Raw genomic sequence first — 17,929 nt, 5'->3', positions numbered from 1 at the left:
TGCAATCGAATAACTGACAGAAATGCAGTCCTTTTCTAGATAATTCGAGTACCAGAACTTAGAGGAAGGCATGACTCAATCACAGATCACTTGATTTAATTACCAATTGCCAAAAACTTCATTAATTTGATTAGATGAATGGATCATTTAAGCTTCATTAGTTATTCTACTACTGTTTTGTTCTTTTCCAAATTTTGAAGTTTTTTGATCTGCTCTGATCAAGTCAAGTCAGATAGACCACATTTTTGACCATGCAAAGTAGAGCAAGGCAGAAGTGCATCGGGTCAGACTGGGTTTTTTGAGACAATAGTTAGCAGGTAAGGATTCAGGACCCCCAAGCCAATGTTGTGCAGGTGTCAAAGGTCTCGAAGCTAGACCCTAGTAGCCGGACCCTCCTGTCACTTGGATAAACTAGAAGGACTTCGGCCGGTTTAATGTCCTACATAGACCGGGTTTTCTTCTACAGCTCGCACTTTAATCCGGTTTAGGATGAGGTCCAATCAAAGGAGAGACAAGTCGGTGAGTGTTCCCTTGATCCCACCGGGAGTGCTCGCACGCTGAAAGCGGCGAAAAGGGCTGGGTGGCGAACGGCGACGGAGAGGGCGGCCCCTCCTCACCTCGTTCCGCTGCAATTTTAGCAACACCGAACAGCTATCTTTGCGTCCGATCCCCTCACACCAAACAAGCACCCTCTGGGCCCCACTCTCTTGTGCATGACGTGGCGGAATTTAATTAGATGAAGCAGCGTCCGCAATTCGCACCGAGCGCGCCAGACCGAGCCGGAGATAAAGGGAAGAGACAAGCCAGCGGAGAACAAGAAACAGCGACCCGCTCTTCTTCTGTATGCTGTACAACGCCAAACAGCCTTTCTCACGCAAACGGCCCCGATGATGCACAAACGCCGGAGGGTCCCACCCCTATTTGGATGACGTGGATGAATATGAATGGGTTAAAATGCTGTTTGCGTGATGGTCGAAGTTTTGGCATGAGCGAGGCGGTGAGATAAGACTTTAAGAGATAGGGGGGTTGGGGGCGGGAGAAGAAGACAAGCGCGGGGAGGAGAATATTCCTTCCCGTCATCACCGCCAACGTCCGAGACGAAACGTGTCGGACGGTGGGCCCCAAGCGCACGTCCGCCGACGTGGCACGTGGCCGGAGGGAATATCCCACAAAGCTGGCGCCCACGCGGCAGCCGGCCCACATGCCCCCATTTCCCCTCCCCCGCGGCGCACCATTATCGGCGTTACCGCAGCCGTGATGCATCTCTCGAGTCTCTCATCAGACGGTGGAAGGTAAAATAGAGATGTATGTCGTCTTGATTTAACGTGCATCGAGGCGCAACAGAACGGTGTTCCCGCGTTGTATACGTGGACGGTATCGATTGGTTGGCCCGCTCAATTTTTCTTTCTTTTCCTCCGCTCTCACGCTTTCCGAGCTTTCTAAGATTCGTCGCCGAGAATCCTCTTCCTCCCTCTCCCCTCCTAACTCCTTCTTCTCTCCGTTCCTTTATTAAAAGCCTCCTCGATTCCTCCTTTTCTCCCTCCCTCTCTCTGGCTGAAATTTCTGGGTCTCCGATGCCTCTAATTCGAGTATTTATTTGACTTTGACATCCCTATTGGGAAATAAGTGCAATTTTTTCTAATTATTCTTCGATTTATTCGGTAGATCTTTATTCCGTTGTTAAGTCTAGGGTTTGTCTTCAGATCATGGCTGCTTCTGTTTCGATCTTAGTTTTCTAATTAATCGAATTGAGGTCGAAATAAAGGGATGATTTTTTCTTTTTGAAAAAGCTGTTGGTCTCTCTCCGATCGGGAGTTCGTTTGCCCTTTTCGTGGTTCTCGGTTTCGAAGAAATCTTTGGTTTGGTTTGAGAACGAAAGAATGCGAATCCGAATCGCTGGCGCCTTTAGCTTTTGGGCATTCGTGGAACGCTCTTAAATAGAGGGGGAGCGAAGGCCAAAAGCAGCGACGAGGGAGGAGAGCAGGGAGGAATAAAAAAAGGAGCGAGCTTTACCACTATTACTTGAAGCTCTAGGGTTAGGGATGGAGAGGGGCTACGGATCGGCGTACGAGGCGGCGGCTGGGGGAGGAGGAGGTGGAGTGGTGCTGTCGAGAGACCCCAAGCCGAGGCTCCGGTGGACGCCGGATCTCCACGACCGGTTCGTCGACGCCGTCGCTAAACTCGGCGGACCCGAGAGTAAGCCTTACCACCTCTCTCTCTCTCTCTCTCTCTCTCTCTCATCATTTTGGGCAATTGATCCTCTGCAGTCCGCGCTGCAGGAGTGTCTGTACAATTCAGGTACGTGGCAGATCGTCGCAGGGCGAACTTTAAATTCGTGAATTTTCAAAGGTCTGCCACGTAACTTAGTTGCAGGAATTTCCCTTCGACCAGGGTTGCAGGGGATCTGCATTTAAATTCGCTTTCTTCTCTGGTCTATTTGATCGGACGGCTACTATTAGATGTTGATGGAGCGAAGGTTGGGTAGTGAAGTGGAATGGGGATCGGCCATGCTGCCGAAACTAGAAACCAGCTTACTCCGCGAATTGGCACTTGACGCGTGGAAATGCCAGGTGGGCCTTGTGGTGTGTCGCCACCTGGCGGTGAGAACGCGTCGGTTCTTTTTCGCGTGGTTCGCTGTACGTGGATTGGCATTCTGGTGGATGCTAGGTTGATATTACTCACGGAGATTAAAATAAAGATTATTATTTGAAGCACGTCATGTTGCTTCATGGATTGGTTATTTTAATAATGAAGCCATTAAAGAACACTGATGATCAAAAAGACCTCAATGCATCATATCATGGTTATATGATATGCATCATAATGTATTTCCACTGACTTTTTTATTATTTTTTTTAAATTTAAGATCATAAAAGTGAAATCATATAATCTATACGTGGAACTTGCATTATCTTGTTGGCAGTCCCCTCCTCAATGCATGCAATGGAGAAAGGTTCGTGATTAGAACCAGAAGAAAAGAAAAAGGAGATAGAAATGGATGGCATACATTAGAATTTGACGCAAGTCTTGGAAGACATGGCATTTCATGTTGCCTTTTGACTTTGCCTTTTCATTGAGTCACTGAATCACATGACTGGTGGTGATTGGTAGTCCACATGTATCTTAAAGACGTGTTAATCAATTCTGTAGAGATGATGATGACAATTTTAATCTTTTTTCTGGATTAATTTCTTTATATTATCATGGATAATTGTCCTTGAAAATAGAGACATGCTCCATAACTGGTCTGCCTTTGTCTTGTTGACCTCATGCAGAACACACATCTGAATTCTTGTTGTGAATGTAAATTGACAGAAAATGCGACTTAACACAGGATTTGTTCCCAGAAACCAAGGCAGAGTTTGTGGATGAGTGGTGAAAATCCTCATGCAACCTCAAAACAATTTCATGGGTTATCTCTAGATCTTTGTTTTATGTGATGTCTCTAGTTATCTCAGCTAATCTAGTTGCATGCAACTGTATACTGAGGTTAGATGCTGCTGGCTAATTATTTCTCAACGAAGAGATCAAGATTACATGTGCTATCTTCATTTGTGCTATCTTCTCATCGGTATCTTAGAGTCGTTCATAAGAACTCTAGTCCTTGGTACTATCTTTGTTCCGTCACAATTGATGTCAGATATAAAGCTTTGATGATATAAGCAAATGATTTCCAATATCCAAGATAGTGATTGAGTATAATTACCTCCCTGTCTTAACAATTTATTGTGACATCTACTTCAATTGTATAAATTTACTGTTGGTGACTTGCTTGTATTGAGATTATTGTGTTTTCTGTGAGTTTTATTGAAACACATCGTACATAATCTGATTTAACTTTTTCTTTGATCAAAATGAGGGAACTAGTTTAGCTGGCATCACAGGGTGTTCAGATGCTGATGGATGTCATGGAAGATCCAATGGCCATTATGACTTGTCCCTATCGCAAGCTTGATTCAGAGGGACTGTCATATTTCATACTGCACCCATTTGGCATCCATCTACATCGATGAAGCAGCCTCCTCTAGTGTGAGCAAAACCTTAATTTTCATAAATACAGGTTTTAGAAAGAATAACCAGACAAAACTTGCTAATTTGAACTATCTAACCCAATCTAAATTTTATTTGTACCAAAGGTTATTGAACTTGGGTTGGATATCCATTTGTAAGGTTGCTTTTTGAGTTTCTTAGAGTTAGACATTGAAATTTCTAACTGTAATTTAGTTCTGAGGTTTTCAATTGGCTTGCGCTGCAACCTTGAGAACTTCCCTTTTGTTGGTGTAAATGTTGAAATTGCTAAGCTTTTATGAAGAATAATACATTAGACATTTAAACACCTCCCCCCTTTGTGGTCATCCTGATCATTTTTGGTGATGGTGTGGCAAATCGGCAGAGGCAACACCAAAGTCGGTGCTGAGAGTGATGGGCATGAAGGGATTAACGCTATACCATCTGAAGAGCCATCTTCAGGTCCTATTTTTTTCTCATGATGTTGTCTCTTCCTCCTACTTTCAGTTTCTTTCTTGGCCCTGAGCTATATTTTTTTCCTGTCTCTGTAGAAGTATAGACTTGGAAAGCAAGCTCGGAAGGAGACACGAGTAGAATCAAAAAAAGATGGTATGTAAGATTAAGAGCCTGTTTCCCCTTTAAACTATAATTGGTGGGAGTGTAAAGTACTCTGATCTTTAGTTATGATAGGTTGGGCATTGGGCATTATGTATAATCTTGTCTGGACCACAATTTCTCCTTATGCTGACATTGATATTTCAACATACAGGAAATAATTCAAGTGGGATCAGCTATTCCTCTGCGACCAGTGGCAATCTCCCCAGAGGAAACCATGCTGGGTATGTTTCTCAACAGCTGTCCCCATACTCCATTGCAGTTTCTAAATTTAGAGAATTAGGTATTTTCTGGACTTTCAAATCCTGATACCGACTGATCAACTAGCTCAAATGCTTTTTTTTCAGAGAAAGAGACAGAGAGATGTTGTGTCAGGATAGTAACATGATGTTAATATCTGTCTATTGACGTGATGTTTTTCCTCGTCATTTGTTTTTGGTGTTGGGATTGGCACAGGAGCTCATTCATAGGTTAAAAGTGAAAAAAAAGTCTCCTTGTCTAGGAAAAAGAAGGCTCCAATCTCACTCTGGTTTCTGATTTCCAATCCTTCTCCGGACTTCCATTTTAGCTCCAGATCCTTCTTAATTTGTGTCATGTCTAGCCAGTTCTGTGCAATCAGAAAGTTCGTTACTTTGGGGTTTTGTTTTTCTTTTTCCTCCTTTTTTTTATTGAGAAAAGGAAGACTCCACCCAACTTCATTAAGAAAATGAAGGGAAAGGGAAAAATAAAGTACACCAAATCTTGAATGGGGTTTTCTTTTTGAGCAATAGATCTTGAAGGTCATGCTTGAATGTTCATATGTTGTGGTACCCCCCTAAGAGGATTTATTCTTGAATGAGGGTAACATTAACAATTCACTAATAAGCATAAGGTTCCATCTGGGAAACTAAGACCACGATGGTTAAGTAGTATTAAAAATTTAGCCTCATATATGCAAGGATTATCTCCAAAGCAAGAACTACAATGAGGTTTTGGTCAATGATTAGTATTCTTTTCCCAAGTGATCTTGATTGTAAGATAACTAGTCAAAGACAGTACTGGCATATAGCAACCAAGATATTGTTACAAAGCATGTAGTAAGAATAGATGTAGTAAGATATGGTGTTTTCAATTATTTTGTATTTATTGGCCAGGCCAGCAACTGAACTGGTACACTAGGAAGGCCGCTATACACGCACACACACTACAGTTCAAATAGGAAGGACAGACAGTTCAAATTAAAGGAGGAAAAGAAGATGGATTGTGTCTTCACTCAAAATAAGAGGAGGAAAAGATGAATTGAGACTAAAGAAAGGAGACAGGAGACTGATTTGGATCTGAAATTTATCAGTGACATGTTAATCTCATATCGTACTCAATGTATTCTTGTATCCTACTTCCAGTCACCTCATGAACTAAAGACTGCTGCCCAGGTAAGTGGTGGGATCATGCTACGATAACATTAGGTATGACACCACCTCATGCATTTAAGACATTCGTGCTGGTGTTGTGACCTAAATCATGTCTTGACTGACTGATATATGATCATTACCATCATAAACTTTAATATGAGAGAGAGAGAGATGGCAATAACTCTAGTTATAGGTAACTGATGATGTGGCATTTCATCTTAAGAAACTATTGGAAATCATAGAATTAAGGTCTAATTTTTGTTTGTCTTAACATGAAGCGGCCAGATAGAGAATGAGAGCTCAACCAATCAAAACTTTAGACCGGGATCAATCATTTCAACCATGAAGGAGATAAATAAAGAAAGAAAGTCATTTGATTCCCAATGAGCAGATGAGCCTTGACTTTTTGCCACAGTGCAAACAAAGATTTTTTTTTTTTTAACCTGTTCCTAAAAGGGGATATACTTCTGCGGCTCTGCCTCATCATGCCAGCAATCTTCTGGCTAGTCTGTACGGTCAGATATTGAAAAATTATCTTTAATTTTCTTTTATTGATGTTTCAGAATTCTGGGCTGTAGATCATGGGCACATGCCTAAGGAATCACAGGAATCATATAAACTGACTTTTAGATGGAAGGCTTTGGTCAGATACTGAGCATTACGCCCAGTAAGAGGCAATCTGTGCTGTCATCCTGCATTCCTGCTCTTGTATAACCAGAGAGACAACCTATTAACAACAAAATGCTTTTCTAAGCTGAGACTAGAAGTAATAAACTCTATTGAAGCCTCTCTTGGAAAGTAAAAGGATTTAGTCCTCCAGGATATCTGTAAGTGAGAATACATCCACCGGCTTGTCTCATCAATCACTTGGTACCCAGCTTATCTCATGGTTGAGTTTTGCTCTTTAGTGGATAAGTGTAAGAATTCATTAGTTAGACTTATCTAATATCTTAAGATGTTATAAGCTTCTAACCTGAGTTGTTTTACATGGTTGATTGGTGGAAGCTATGTTTTATGGGTGAACCTCTTTCATCTCGGTCAAATTCAATGCTGTGTGATGTCGTAATAGATATTTAAAGGTTGATTAGTAGGAAGCCTACAAGAAGAGCAGCAGGGTAACTACAACAGCTGCTTAAATTTAACTGGTCTAACTGGTGGTGCTTGTCGGTCCCATCTTGTGCAGTAGCTGGATCCAAATCATCTGATTGATGCTTGTTTTAGTATGATTGTTTTAATCATTCTCCACTCATTTTGATAGGTGGGTCAATTGACGGACAGAATAAAATTAATTACAATTCAAAATAAGCTAGCTCCTTCTTACCTGATCTCGCACGCAAGGCGTGCTTACATACAAGAGCTTCTGTGCAAGGATGATCTCTGAAGGCGAAGAAACTTGAAGTTCACTAGCTAATGACATCCTTGCCATGAAGAGCGCTAAATATGAACCTTGAATGGCATTTAGTACTCACTGCGGAGGAAACTCTTCATATGGAGAAGTTACAGGAGCCTGGGGGAGACAAACACTAGTGCAGCCTTCCTATGGTCCCTTGATCTAGCAGTTCTTGCTGATGTTGCTCGGGTACTAGTGGTGCATCAGGCTTTGGCATTAAAATTATTTTTGATTTTCCAACCTCGAGTAAGAACGATATGATGACATGAGTGTAGATTTGGATGTCTATGCATGCTTGTGTACGATATTTGAATTCAAAGAAACTTTCATTCAACATCTACTGTGCCGGTACCGGGCCCCAGACTGGTTGTCCGGCGGCACGGATCGGTACGGCCCTGTGCCGTGCCGTGCTAACCCTGTACCGACACAGTAGAAGAGGAGGGGGGGGGGAGGGAGAACGGGAGAGAAGAAAAGAGAGAGAGAGAGAAGGGGGAGGCCGAGAGAGGCCGGCGGAGAGCTAGTGGAGGGTCGGGGAGCCACCGCGCGGAGGAGGCGGAGGCCGGGCGGTTCGGGATGGTTCCGCCAATCAAGCTTTCAGTATTAATATGCTTATAAGACATAATAGTACACTGAGAGATGAATTACTTATACTTTATAAAAAATATTTTTAAGATCAATTTAGCCAAAGCATAATATAATCAAGACATGGAAGAAATGTGTCTTATATATATTATTGGTCTATCAGATTATAACTCTGTACAGTCCCAAGTTAAATCATCTAGTTCTCATAAATAAGTCCTGTTGTTTCTTAAATTTTCTCTTCTTAACATTACTCAAATTTGTTACACTAATGTTGCGGGGAGTGTCAAGGAAAAAAAAAGACTAGTAAGAAATCACATTGTCGTGGTAATTGTTTTTCAAGATCCTAGGTCTTTTTCTAATAAAATTAGGCTTCTTCTTTTATAAAAATCTATTAGAATTTTAGTAGTGCTAGTGTAGGAACATGCTCTGATATGTGCCTTACATCTCAGGCAGGTTAAGTTATAGAGGTTGCATTTATTGCTACGTCATAATTTTCACTGTTTCTAATTTGGGATTATGGCATACTAACATTGCTTAAAATTTTGTTTTGGCTGCATTTCTAATATTGATCTTATCATTGTTTTGCAACATTGCACAGTGAAATGCCACTTGCTGAGGCACTAAGGTATCAAATTGAAGTGCAAAGGAAACTCCATGAGCAACTTGAGGTACCACTATCACTCCTGCTAGGTCATATTTTCCTTGCCCTTTCTTTTGAGAAAAAAAAAAAAAAACTGAAATGGTTGACTTGTCCAGGTTCAAAAGAAGTTACAGATGAGGATTGAGGCTCAAGGGAAGTACTTGCAAGCAATACTAGAGAAAGCACAGAAAAGCCTCTCCTTTGACATGAACAACTCTGGGAGTTTGGAAGCAACCAGAGCACAGCTTACAGATTTCAACCTTGCACTCTCAGGCCTGATGGACAACGTAAATCAAGTGTGCGAAGAAAAGAATGAAGATCTGGGAAAATTTATATCACAAGACAACCTTAAAAGAACTCAAAATTCAGGTTTCCAACTTTACCAGAAGCAACAAGAAGATAGGGAGGATATCAAGCTTGCACCAAATGGAGGTTTGCTCCTACTGGATTTGAATGTGAAAGGAAATTATGAGCTATTTGGTGGGCCAAGAGGAAGCGAACTGGATCTACGGATACATTCTCCGAGAGGATAGATCATCTTGGCTGGTCTTGTTTGAGCTGTGATTCTGTAGAAGTTCTTATCGAGAATTTTGGTTGTGAATATGGTAAACTTCAACTTCTGCATTGGCTGCTTGTTTGCAGGATGGATGGCTGTCCTGCTGTAAATTTTACTCAGCACAGATGTGATAGAACTTTGAATAAGTGGCAACATTTGTCGACGGTGTAATAGCTCTTCATAATGATGCACAACTTCGATATGATATGCAAGTGCAAGATAAAGCTCTATGCTGTGAACTTGGACCTGTTTTACCTCCTGTATGTTACAGGGCTAGTACTAATAATGATTGAGATTTTGGAGCTGTGTGGATGCTCCGATTTGCTATAAAAGCTAAGAAAGAAGAGCAACAAGAAAGTAATTGGCTGAAAAGTTGAAAACCATGTTCTTTGTTCTCTGAATGCTATTAAGAATCGTGGATTCTTCTACTTGGAATCATGATTCATGGTTCTAGAAAACCATGTCTTCCCCCACCATTACAATCTCATCACATTTTCAACTCCTGTGCAGCTATGTCTCCGGGAATCAGAAAGTTGGTATGGTTCAAGATTGCTTATACTTGCTATAGTAGGATGTTCTAGGAATTCAGAAGGTGAGACATGTATAACTAGTGTTTGGCACGTGCGATTCAATGCCCGTGGAAGCCTTTGAGTGAAGAAGAGAAGGGCCATGGTGAAGGAACCAAAGAGATGTTCCCTTTTCTGTACATATGTCACTTGTGCTTTGGAGTGTTTTCTGTTGAACTCTTCACACAGTCAATTCTATTTTCTTTTGGACTCCCATATGAGGCTGCAAACCTTTTGAATATCTGAAGATTGTTTGGTGTTCAAATCATATAATAATAGTAATAACAATATATATATAGGAAGAGATAACATTCAAGACACCAAACACTCTCCACTTGAGGTAAGTCTTTTTTGGATTCCTCTTTTACTTTTCAGTCCTGTTAGGGGCCACATTCTCTGCTAGTTTGGTTTGTCTCTTTTTTTTCTCGCCTCCAGTTCAAATGTAAACTGTAATTGAAGATGTTGCAGTTGGAATTGCAGTTGCAAAAACTATATCTATTTGGTTGTCAGTAATTGAAAACCGCAAGTGTAATTGTAGTTGTTAGATTGAATGATGCTGAAAGAGATATGGTAGCCTTGCAAATGATTGGTATATTTGTCCTCTTTGAAATAGTGAACTATTATTTTTCTACTATAACATAATAATTATATCACAGTGAAATAATCTGATGCTATAATAGTCAAATGCTATGAGACTACTATTATAATCATTATGATCATATTATAAAATAATTAATAATTATATACAGTAATATAATATTATAATAATTATAATCATCAAGTGGATACCTAAATGTATAGCTAAATAGTATGAGTATGTTTTGCTATAATCTAAACATTGAAACTTATTCATTTTCCAGTCTCCACCACTATGGGAGCAAGGGTCCACGACCAATCCTGCCCCTCCACTAGCACCGGCTCTGAGAACCTACAGCTCGCCTCCACGTGGCCGATTCGCCTGCAGCCAAAACAGAACTCCGGCACATTTTCATAGACGAAGGGCTGCCACAACATTCTCATCTTTTTCTTGATATGAATGCAAATTTGAATTTTTAGAAGAATATTCATGCAAAAAATTTTAAAAAATATTCTATTACGAGATAAAATTTTTGGACGTGAGAGCAACTCGTCGCTTGTATAAAGTCAAATAAAAAAAACTAATAGTGCAACAGACGATAGCATCATATGTTGCAAATTATATAGGATCTACTTTATGGATGGCTGTGATAGATATTTTGTTTCTAAGTTATTAGATTTTTTATTTTTAAATAATTATAAGTTTATTTATTTTAAATTAATTTATTAAATTTGATTTACCAAAATAATATTTTATCATAAAATAAAAATATTTCTAGGTGAACAGTCCAATCCAACACAAACCTGCTCAATAGGCACGCCACTGAATTCTAGACTAATTGCTGTGGGAGGGAGGCACATCTGTGACACGGCAGTCATGGGAGTGGAGCTCGGAACGGCATAGAAGGATACCACCTATGCGAGGAGTGTTCTAGAAGCTAGCGAGATCATCTTAGAAAGAGACTTTGCTATGGTGATTGATTGGATTCAGAATGCTGAGTGACAAGTCGACAACCATTCTCTCCTCAGCAATTTACAGAGGATGATGAGAGACTATGACTCCTTTCAGGTTGCTCATATGTATCGAAAGGTAAACAAGACAGCAGATTGGGGTGTCTCGTTTGCCATCCATTACTCCCAAGAGGTCTCATGGACATGGGCAGATATTGTATTCCCATTTTTATGCCATGCATTATATCTCGACTCAACTGGTTTTTACTCACGTTAGGTTAATGTGGGCGGCTGTATGTAAAAATAAAAATAAAAATAAAAATAAAAATAAAAATAAAAAAAGGGTCAAGCCCCACCTAGTTGAGAATCGGACGGTCAGGATATATTCATGCGTCCGAAACTCTGAAAAGCTATAAGATTAAGAGGCGTCTCATTTTCTGCCGGTCTGGGGGCCCTTCTTCCACCAAAACCCGAGGGGTGGAAGACCACGAAGAAGAGAGAGAAAACCAAGGCAAAAGAAGGATTCCAATAAAACCTGGAGAGGTCGGTTTTGCCCATCAAATTCCTTATTTTTCCCAACATTTTTGTCATTCTTCTAGGGTTTTAATTTTTTTCCTCCCCGTGATTCCTTTCCATCCGATAGTTAGATTCAAACAGTTAGTTTCGTTTCTTCCTGAGTTTTTGATCGTAAAGGAGGAGTTATTTTGGCTCAGAACCAGCCCAATAAGGTCAGAATCCCCCTCGGTAGGGTTTTTCTTTTCCTTTAACCTGATGTAAACCCACCTTATGGTTGAATTGATTTTTAGCAAAAAAAAAAAATGTTGTTTCTCTAAGTTTTGGATCGGAAAAGGGGTAAAAATCTTTGTTTGAAACGCGCGCAGTAAGCTGAATTCCTGGGATTGATTCCGGTCTTTGTGATTTCTACTCAGAACATAGAGATTTGGGATTAATGAGCAGTAGCAGAGTGAAGAATTTCCGCCGCCGTTCCGATGACAGAGATGCTAATGGAGAGGAGAAGACCACCACAGCCCCTGCCGCCTCCACCGCCACAACCTCCACATCTACCACCAGCAGGAGCCAAACCTTGAGCCTCACAAAGCCCAAAAGCTCGAAACCTGAGGGACCGAAGCGCCTTAGCTTCGCAGATGACGAGGAGGAGGAGGGGGTGGCCACTGCAGCCCCTCGCCAGCCCTCCAAACCCGTTCCCTCCATCCATAAGCTCTCCTCTGCCAAGGAACGCTCAAAAACCTCAACTTTGGCCCCTTCCATCCCTTCCAATGTTCAGCCGCAGACTGGTGAGTATACCAAGGAGAGGCTCTTTGAGCTTCAGAAAAATGCCCGCCCTCTGGGGAGCATGCCCCGGCCTAAGCCGGCCCCCTCCTTCTCTGAGCCGCCCAAACCCCAGAAGACTAACCCTCCTCCAGCCGAACCTGTTATCATCCTTAAAGGCCTCGTGAAGCCAGCATCCACTACAACCCCTGGGCAGGAAGGTGAGAAGGGAGCTGCATCGAAGAGGCAGGAAGAGGAAGAGGAAGAGGAGGATGGGGTGGATGATGGGGAAGAGGAGGAAGATGAACAGAGGGGCCATGCAGAGAAGGGGAGAAAGTTGCTGGTGATACCTGATCGGGCAACAATCGATGCTATCCGGGCCAAGAGGGCACACCTCCAACAGCCACGTCACTCTGCTCCAGATTACATTTCGCTTGATGGCGGGATGATGAGTGGCCACCCTACAGCAGTTGGATCTAGTGATGAAGAGGAGAATGATTTCCAGGGCAGGGTTGCTTTGTTTGGAGGCAAGATGGATGGTAGGCCTAAGAGGGGTGTTCTGGAGATTAAGGAGGAGAGGGTTGCTGTAGCTGAGGCAAAGGTTGTTGATAGTGGATATAGAGATGTGGCTGATGATGAGGATGAGGAGGAGAGGAAATGGGAAGAGGAGCAGTTCAGAAAGGGTTTAGGAAGGAAAATTGATGAGGCATCAACTCAGAGAGGGGTTAATAGCATTCCAACAATTCCACCCATCCAGCCACAGGTTTCTATTTACTTGGGGGCTGCTCTTCAGTCTTCAATGAGCAATGTGTCTCTTGGACCAGCTTCTATTGTGGTCTCACAGAGTGCAGAGGTCATGTCCATTCCCCAACAGGCTGAGGTTGCCACCCGAGCTCTGCAAGAGAACATCAGTAAGCTAAAGGAAACCCACAACATAACACTGAATTCATTGGTTAGGACTGATACACATCTCTCTGAGGCGCTCTCTGAAATCACCTCTTTGGAGAAGTCTCTGAAATCTGCTGATGAGAAGTATGTCTTCATGCAGCAGCTCCGTGACTTCATTTCAGTGATGTGTGATTTCTTACATGACAAGGCCTATTTCATTGAAGAGCTCGAAGAGCAGATGCAGAAGCTTCATGAGCAGCGGGCTTTAGCTGTTGTAGAAAGAAGAACTTTTGATATTGCTGATGAAGCTAATGAATTGGATGCTGCTGTAAATGCAGCGATATCAGTTCTTAATAAAGGCACTTCACCTGCTCATATTTCTGTAGCAACAACTGCAGCACAAGCTGCTGCTGCTGCTGCTCGAGAAAGTTCCAGTTTATCAGCTGAATTGGATGAGTTTGGTAGGGATGTCAACCTCAAGAAGCGCATGGAATTTACACAGAGGGCTGAAGCCAGAAAGAGAAGGAAAGTTCGGTCTGAATCAAAAAGAATGTCATCAATTGGGAAGGATATTGCATTGGAGCAAATTGAAGGAGAGGTGAGCACCGATGAGAGTGACAGCGAGAGTAGTGCATATGAGTCTAGCCGCAATGAGTTGCTACGAACTGCTGAACAGATTTTTAGTGATGCATCTGAGGAGTACTCCAACCTTAAAATTGTCAAGGAAAGGTTTGAAAGATGGAAGAATCAGTTTTCCTTGACTTACCGAGATGCTTATGTCTCTCTAAGTGCGCCTGCAGTATTCTCCCCATATGTGAGATTGGAACTTCTGAAGTGGGACCCTCTCTATGACACAACTGATTTCTTTGACATGGAGTGGCATAAGCTGTTATTTAATTATGGTTTGCCAGGGAAAGATCGCGATTTTGATCCTGATGATGCCGATGCTAATCTTATTCCGGAACTAGTTGAAAAGGTAGCGCTTCCCATTTTACACCATGAAATTGCACACTGTTGGGACATGTTTAGCACCCAAATGACGAAAAATGTAGTCTTTGCCACAAATATGGCCATTAACTATGTTCCAGCTTCTAGTAAGGCACTACATGAATTGTTGGCTGTTGTTCGTAGTCGTTTGACGGAGGCCATCACTGGCCTCAGCTTGCCTGCTTGGGGTACAGTGTTGACGAATGCTGTGCCAGGTGCTGCACAACTTATGGCGTATAGGTTTGGTATGTCTGTTCGTTTGCTCAGAAATATTTGCTTATGGAAAAATATCCTTGCACTGCCAGTCTTGGAGAAGCTTGCTCTTGAAGAGCTCTTGAGGGGGAAACTTGTGCCTCATGTTCGAAGTATCATGTCCAATATTCATGATGCTATTACAAGAACAGAAAGGATAGTTGCATCATTATCGGGGGTTTGGACAGGTCTTGAGATTACTATAGAACCCAGTCAGAAGCTGTGGCCTTTGGTGGATTGCATTTCAGAGTTAGGAAACAAGTTGGAGAAGCGGCATGCATTGGGTGTGAGCAAGGAAGATACCCGTGGGCTTGCTCGTCGTTTAAAGAATATGCTGGTTGCTCTTCATGAGTATGACAAAGCTAGAGCTATGTTGAGAACATTTCAGCTCAAAGAAGCACTCTGAGGCTGATCTGATATTCTTGACCTTTTAAACCAAGCTTTTGCTTTCAGAAAGCTGAAGCTTGGGTTCCGAAGCTTTGGTTTTTAGAACAACATTGTACTTTACAGAGAAGGTGCTGATTGTATTCGGTTCCATCCTATTCTTTCTATCCTATGTCTTATCACGGAATTGCATTCTATCATACCGGTCATACTGGTGGTACTTCTTGTTGAATTAAAGGGTTGGATAAGTCTTTCTGTACCCACCCAAAATATGCCAACTCCAATTTTGCAGTGCATGTGTAGGCCATATCAACCATAGATTTTATTTTTTGGTGCTCGATAGTGCTCCGGACAGGCATCATGGAAACCTGATTTTAGGGATTTTTTTTAAAAAAAAATCACTAAAATCAGGTTTCCATGATGCCTGTGTGTATCTTTTACTGTTATCAACTTTGCCTTAATGAACATGCTGTTTGCAATCATGTGGCCCTAAGGTTTTAGTTTTCTTTCTCTTCCTTTGTGATTGAGCTATGTTTCTGAAACTGAGCGCGTAATTATGGTCACTTCAACAGGTTTCTATTTTTCTTTTCGAAAATATTGGCATGTTACTCCAATGTCATGTTTGCTTGTTTGACTTGATTGACTTAATTGTTATTCATCTCGTTTTTGTTATCATGTGTATCGATTGCTCTGTGATATATAATTTTATTATGATGATTGAATTCAGGTTGGTTTCTTCAGCTTCAGGTTGTAAATTTTCTGTCAGTTAACCTGAATGGGGAGTTTCTTTGATGTTAGAAAATTAATGGATGCAGTATATTCCTTATTCTCACTCAATGAGCAGCCATAATATATAGCCATTTTACTGTTCAATTGATGAATTGGAATGAGCATTTTCATTAATGCCGTTATTTATATATGCCAGACAAAGTATTATATATTTGTCAAATGGGTGACCAACAGCAGCTATTCTGAAGTTGTATGCATTTGTTTCATGCATTACTTTTCATATCATGGTTAGTTGATTCTGAATATTTGTCATCCATAGTCTAATGTGCTGGAGAGTCATAGGCTTCCAGTTATGGTTGTGGTTCATGTAACATTACCGACATTTCACCAAACACTTGTATCTAGGATGGAGCATCTGTAATCACTAAACACTTGTATCTGAACTCCATCTAAGTGTGACATGTTGGATGTTAACATGTTGCATGTCATCCCAAAATGTCACTGGTCATTGAACCTTCATCATGGATCCAGATGATGGACAAAATAACTTGCATATCCGATTTAACATTGATAGTAAGCAAATGACAATACGACAAAGTATAATTTCAGTGATGGCCACATGAAATTGACACCAAAAGCCTTTCTCAGTGGTGGCCAACCCTTGCTTGTTGGGGTATTTTTAATAGCCAGGGTTTACAAGCCACCCCTAGTAGTATACTTCTTGAATAGCCATAGCTTAACTAAGCATTTGTCATCCCAGGTGAGAAGTTAATTATGGGTCCATCTGCTAGTTCTTGCCCTGACAGTTGCTTGTCACTGTCCTGTTGTTATCCTTGTTTGCTTTCTGCAAGCTTTTGTTTCTGATGGTTTCTGTTGTTCAGTGTATTGTTAGGTTTACATAACTGAAAAATAAGTATGACTAACAGTTCAAGAAACCTCAGCGGGCAAGTTTCGGTTGACATGTTAGCGGATGTAGCACATTTAGATGCACCAACAGGAGCGAAAGTTTGAATTGGTCTACTAAATTGTTTTGTTATGTTGGCTGAATGTATGCCACCTTATATCCTACGTCATCAATATGAGGGCAGAATGTTCTTATTTTATTTCCTTTTATCTCATACGCTGATAGGAAAGAAAACTCAAAAACCTAATGACTTCTTTTACAATTCTGTTAATATCATATATGTCACATTTATCATGGACAAAATTTTCTATAGATTGGATTCCTATATGTTTGATAGGACGGAGATTTGTTTTCATTCTATATTTAAGTTGTACTGATTGACGAGTATTGTGCTGGCTAGATTGGTACTGTTTTGGGTTAAATTCATATAAGATGTTCTGCTTGCCTCATTAAAGGCAAATAACAATGCTGAACTTCATGAAAGAAAAAGCTGAACTTCAAAGTTCAAACCCCTCAACTTTTTTTCTTTTTTCTTCCTGGCTGTTTTGTTTCTAATCGTTTTCAAAGATTCTTAAAATCAGGCAGCACATTGACAAGAAGTTCAAGCCATTACATCGGTCTTATTATTGGTTATCATATAAGGTGTTTACTGATCTTTGTAATATGAGATGTGAATTCAATGCAAATTCACCACTCATTTTTTTCTGTCAGTCAACATAATTATGATGAGGCATATGCATCTACTTCTAAGAAAATTTGTTTCTTATCGTTGTCCGTCGTCCTGTTTAACTTGCAGTGAATCAGGTTCAGACGCAGCAGAGCCAGCCTGTCAGCTGGGGGATGTATTTGAGGCCTGGGGGTCTTTCATTTCCGTCTCTTTTTTTGGGATCTTCTGTGAGGTCACCACCTTCAATCAAATCCTGCCAGAATTTGAGTCCAGGAAATTGCTTTTTGAGTTTATGAAAACCTATCATCTATATATGAAATGAACTGAGCACAACATTACAAGCTGATGTATGGGCATTATACAAGGATACTAAAGTTAGTTTTCCAGACTATGTTCTGTTTTCTTTTCACCATTCTACTCGTTTGCAATGAACTTCATAACAGTGATGGTGTCCTGACTAAAGGGTGCCAAAAAATAGCACTTCTGTAATTGCTGGGCACATTTAATTGCGGTTCAGAATGCACATGGATTCGAACAAGGTAGTGGCATTTTAAATCATCTCTTTTCTGGCTGA

The 17,929-nt window shown here is 41.1% G+C and overlaps 2 protein-coding genes across 5 annotated transcripts; both read left to right on the top strand.

The window, feature by feature from the left end:
- The first annotated feature begins 1,448 nt into the window (after positions 1–1,448).
- On the top strand, positions 1,449–9,554 carry LOC103714520 (myb family transcription factor PHL11). Its single transcript, XM_008801794.4, has 6 exons — positions 1,449–2,196; positions 4,394–4,470; positions 4,560–4,617; positions 4,778–4,847; positions 8,585–8,654; positions 8,743–9,554. The coding sequence occupies exons 1-6, from the start codon at positions 2,043–2,045 to the stop codon at positions 9,157–9,159; spliced, it is 846 nt and encodes a 281-aa protein (XP_008800016.1). The 5' UTR covers positions 1,449–2,042; the 3' UTR covers positions 9,160–9,554.
- Positions 9,555–11,705: 2,151 nt separating this feature from the next.
- LOC103714519 (transcriptional repressor ILP1-like) lies at positions 11,706–17,929 on the top strand. 4 transcript variants are annotated; one of them, XM_008801791.4, is made up of 3 exons: positions 11,706–11,818; positions 12,205–17,330; positions 17,485–17,913. In XM_008801791.4, the coding sequence occupies exon 2, from the start codon at positions 12,225–12,227 to the stop codon at positions 15,075–15,077; it is 2,853 nt and encodes a 950-aa protein (XP_008800013.2). In that variant the 5' UTR covers positions 11,706–11,818; positions 12,205–12,224; the 3' UTR covers positions 15,078–17,330; positions 17,485–17,913. The 4 variants fall into 4 exon arrangements, with proteins under 4 accessions (XP_008800013.2, XP_026663247.2, XP_026663246.2 ...); XM_026807446.2 differs by lacking the exon at positions 11,706–11,818 and adding an exon at positions 11,825–12,003; XM_026807445.2 differs by lacking the exon at positions 11,706–11,818 and adding an exon at positions 11,825–12,019.

Source organism: Phoenix dactylifera, chromosome 2, assembly GCF_009389715.1.
Source record: "Phoenix dactylifera cultivar Barhee BC4 chromosome 2, palm_55x_up_171113_PBpolish2nd_filt_p, whole genome shotgun sequence".
Taxonomy (NCBI): domain Eukaryota; kingdom Viridiplantae; phylum Streptophyta; class Magnoliopsida; order Arecales; family Arecaceae; genus Phoenix; species Phoenix dactylifera.
This window is presented reverse-complemented; position numbering and strand designations above follow the sequence as displayed.

Bases quoted from the DNA above. Each gene is read 5' to 3' on its own strand.
- LOC103714520 (XM_008801794.4), top strand. From the start codon at position 2,043: ATGGAGAGGGGCTACGGATCGGCGTACGAGGCGGCGGCTGGGGGAGGA. The intron at 4,618-4,777 runs GTATGTAAGATT...TTCAACATACAG, and splicing joins AGTAGAATCAAAAAAAGATG to GAAATAATTCAAGTGGGATC. The intron at 4,848-8,584 runs GTATGTTTCTCA...AACATTGCACAG, and splicing joins CCCAGAGGAAACCATGCTGG to TGAAATGCCACTTGCTGAGG.
- LOC103714519 (XM_039123807.1), top strand. From the start codon at position 12,225: ATGAGCAGTAGCAGAGTGAAGAATTTCCGCCGCCGTTCCGATGACAGA.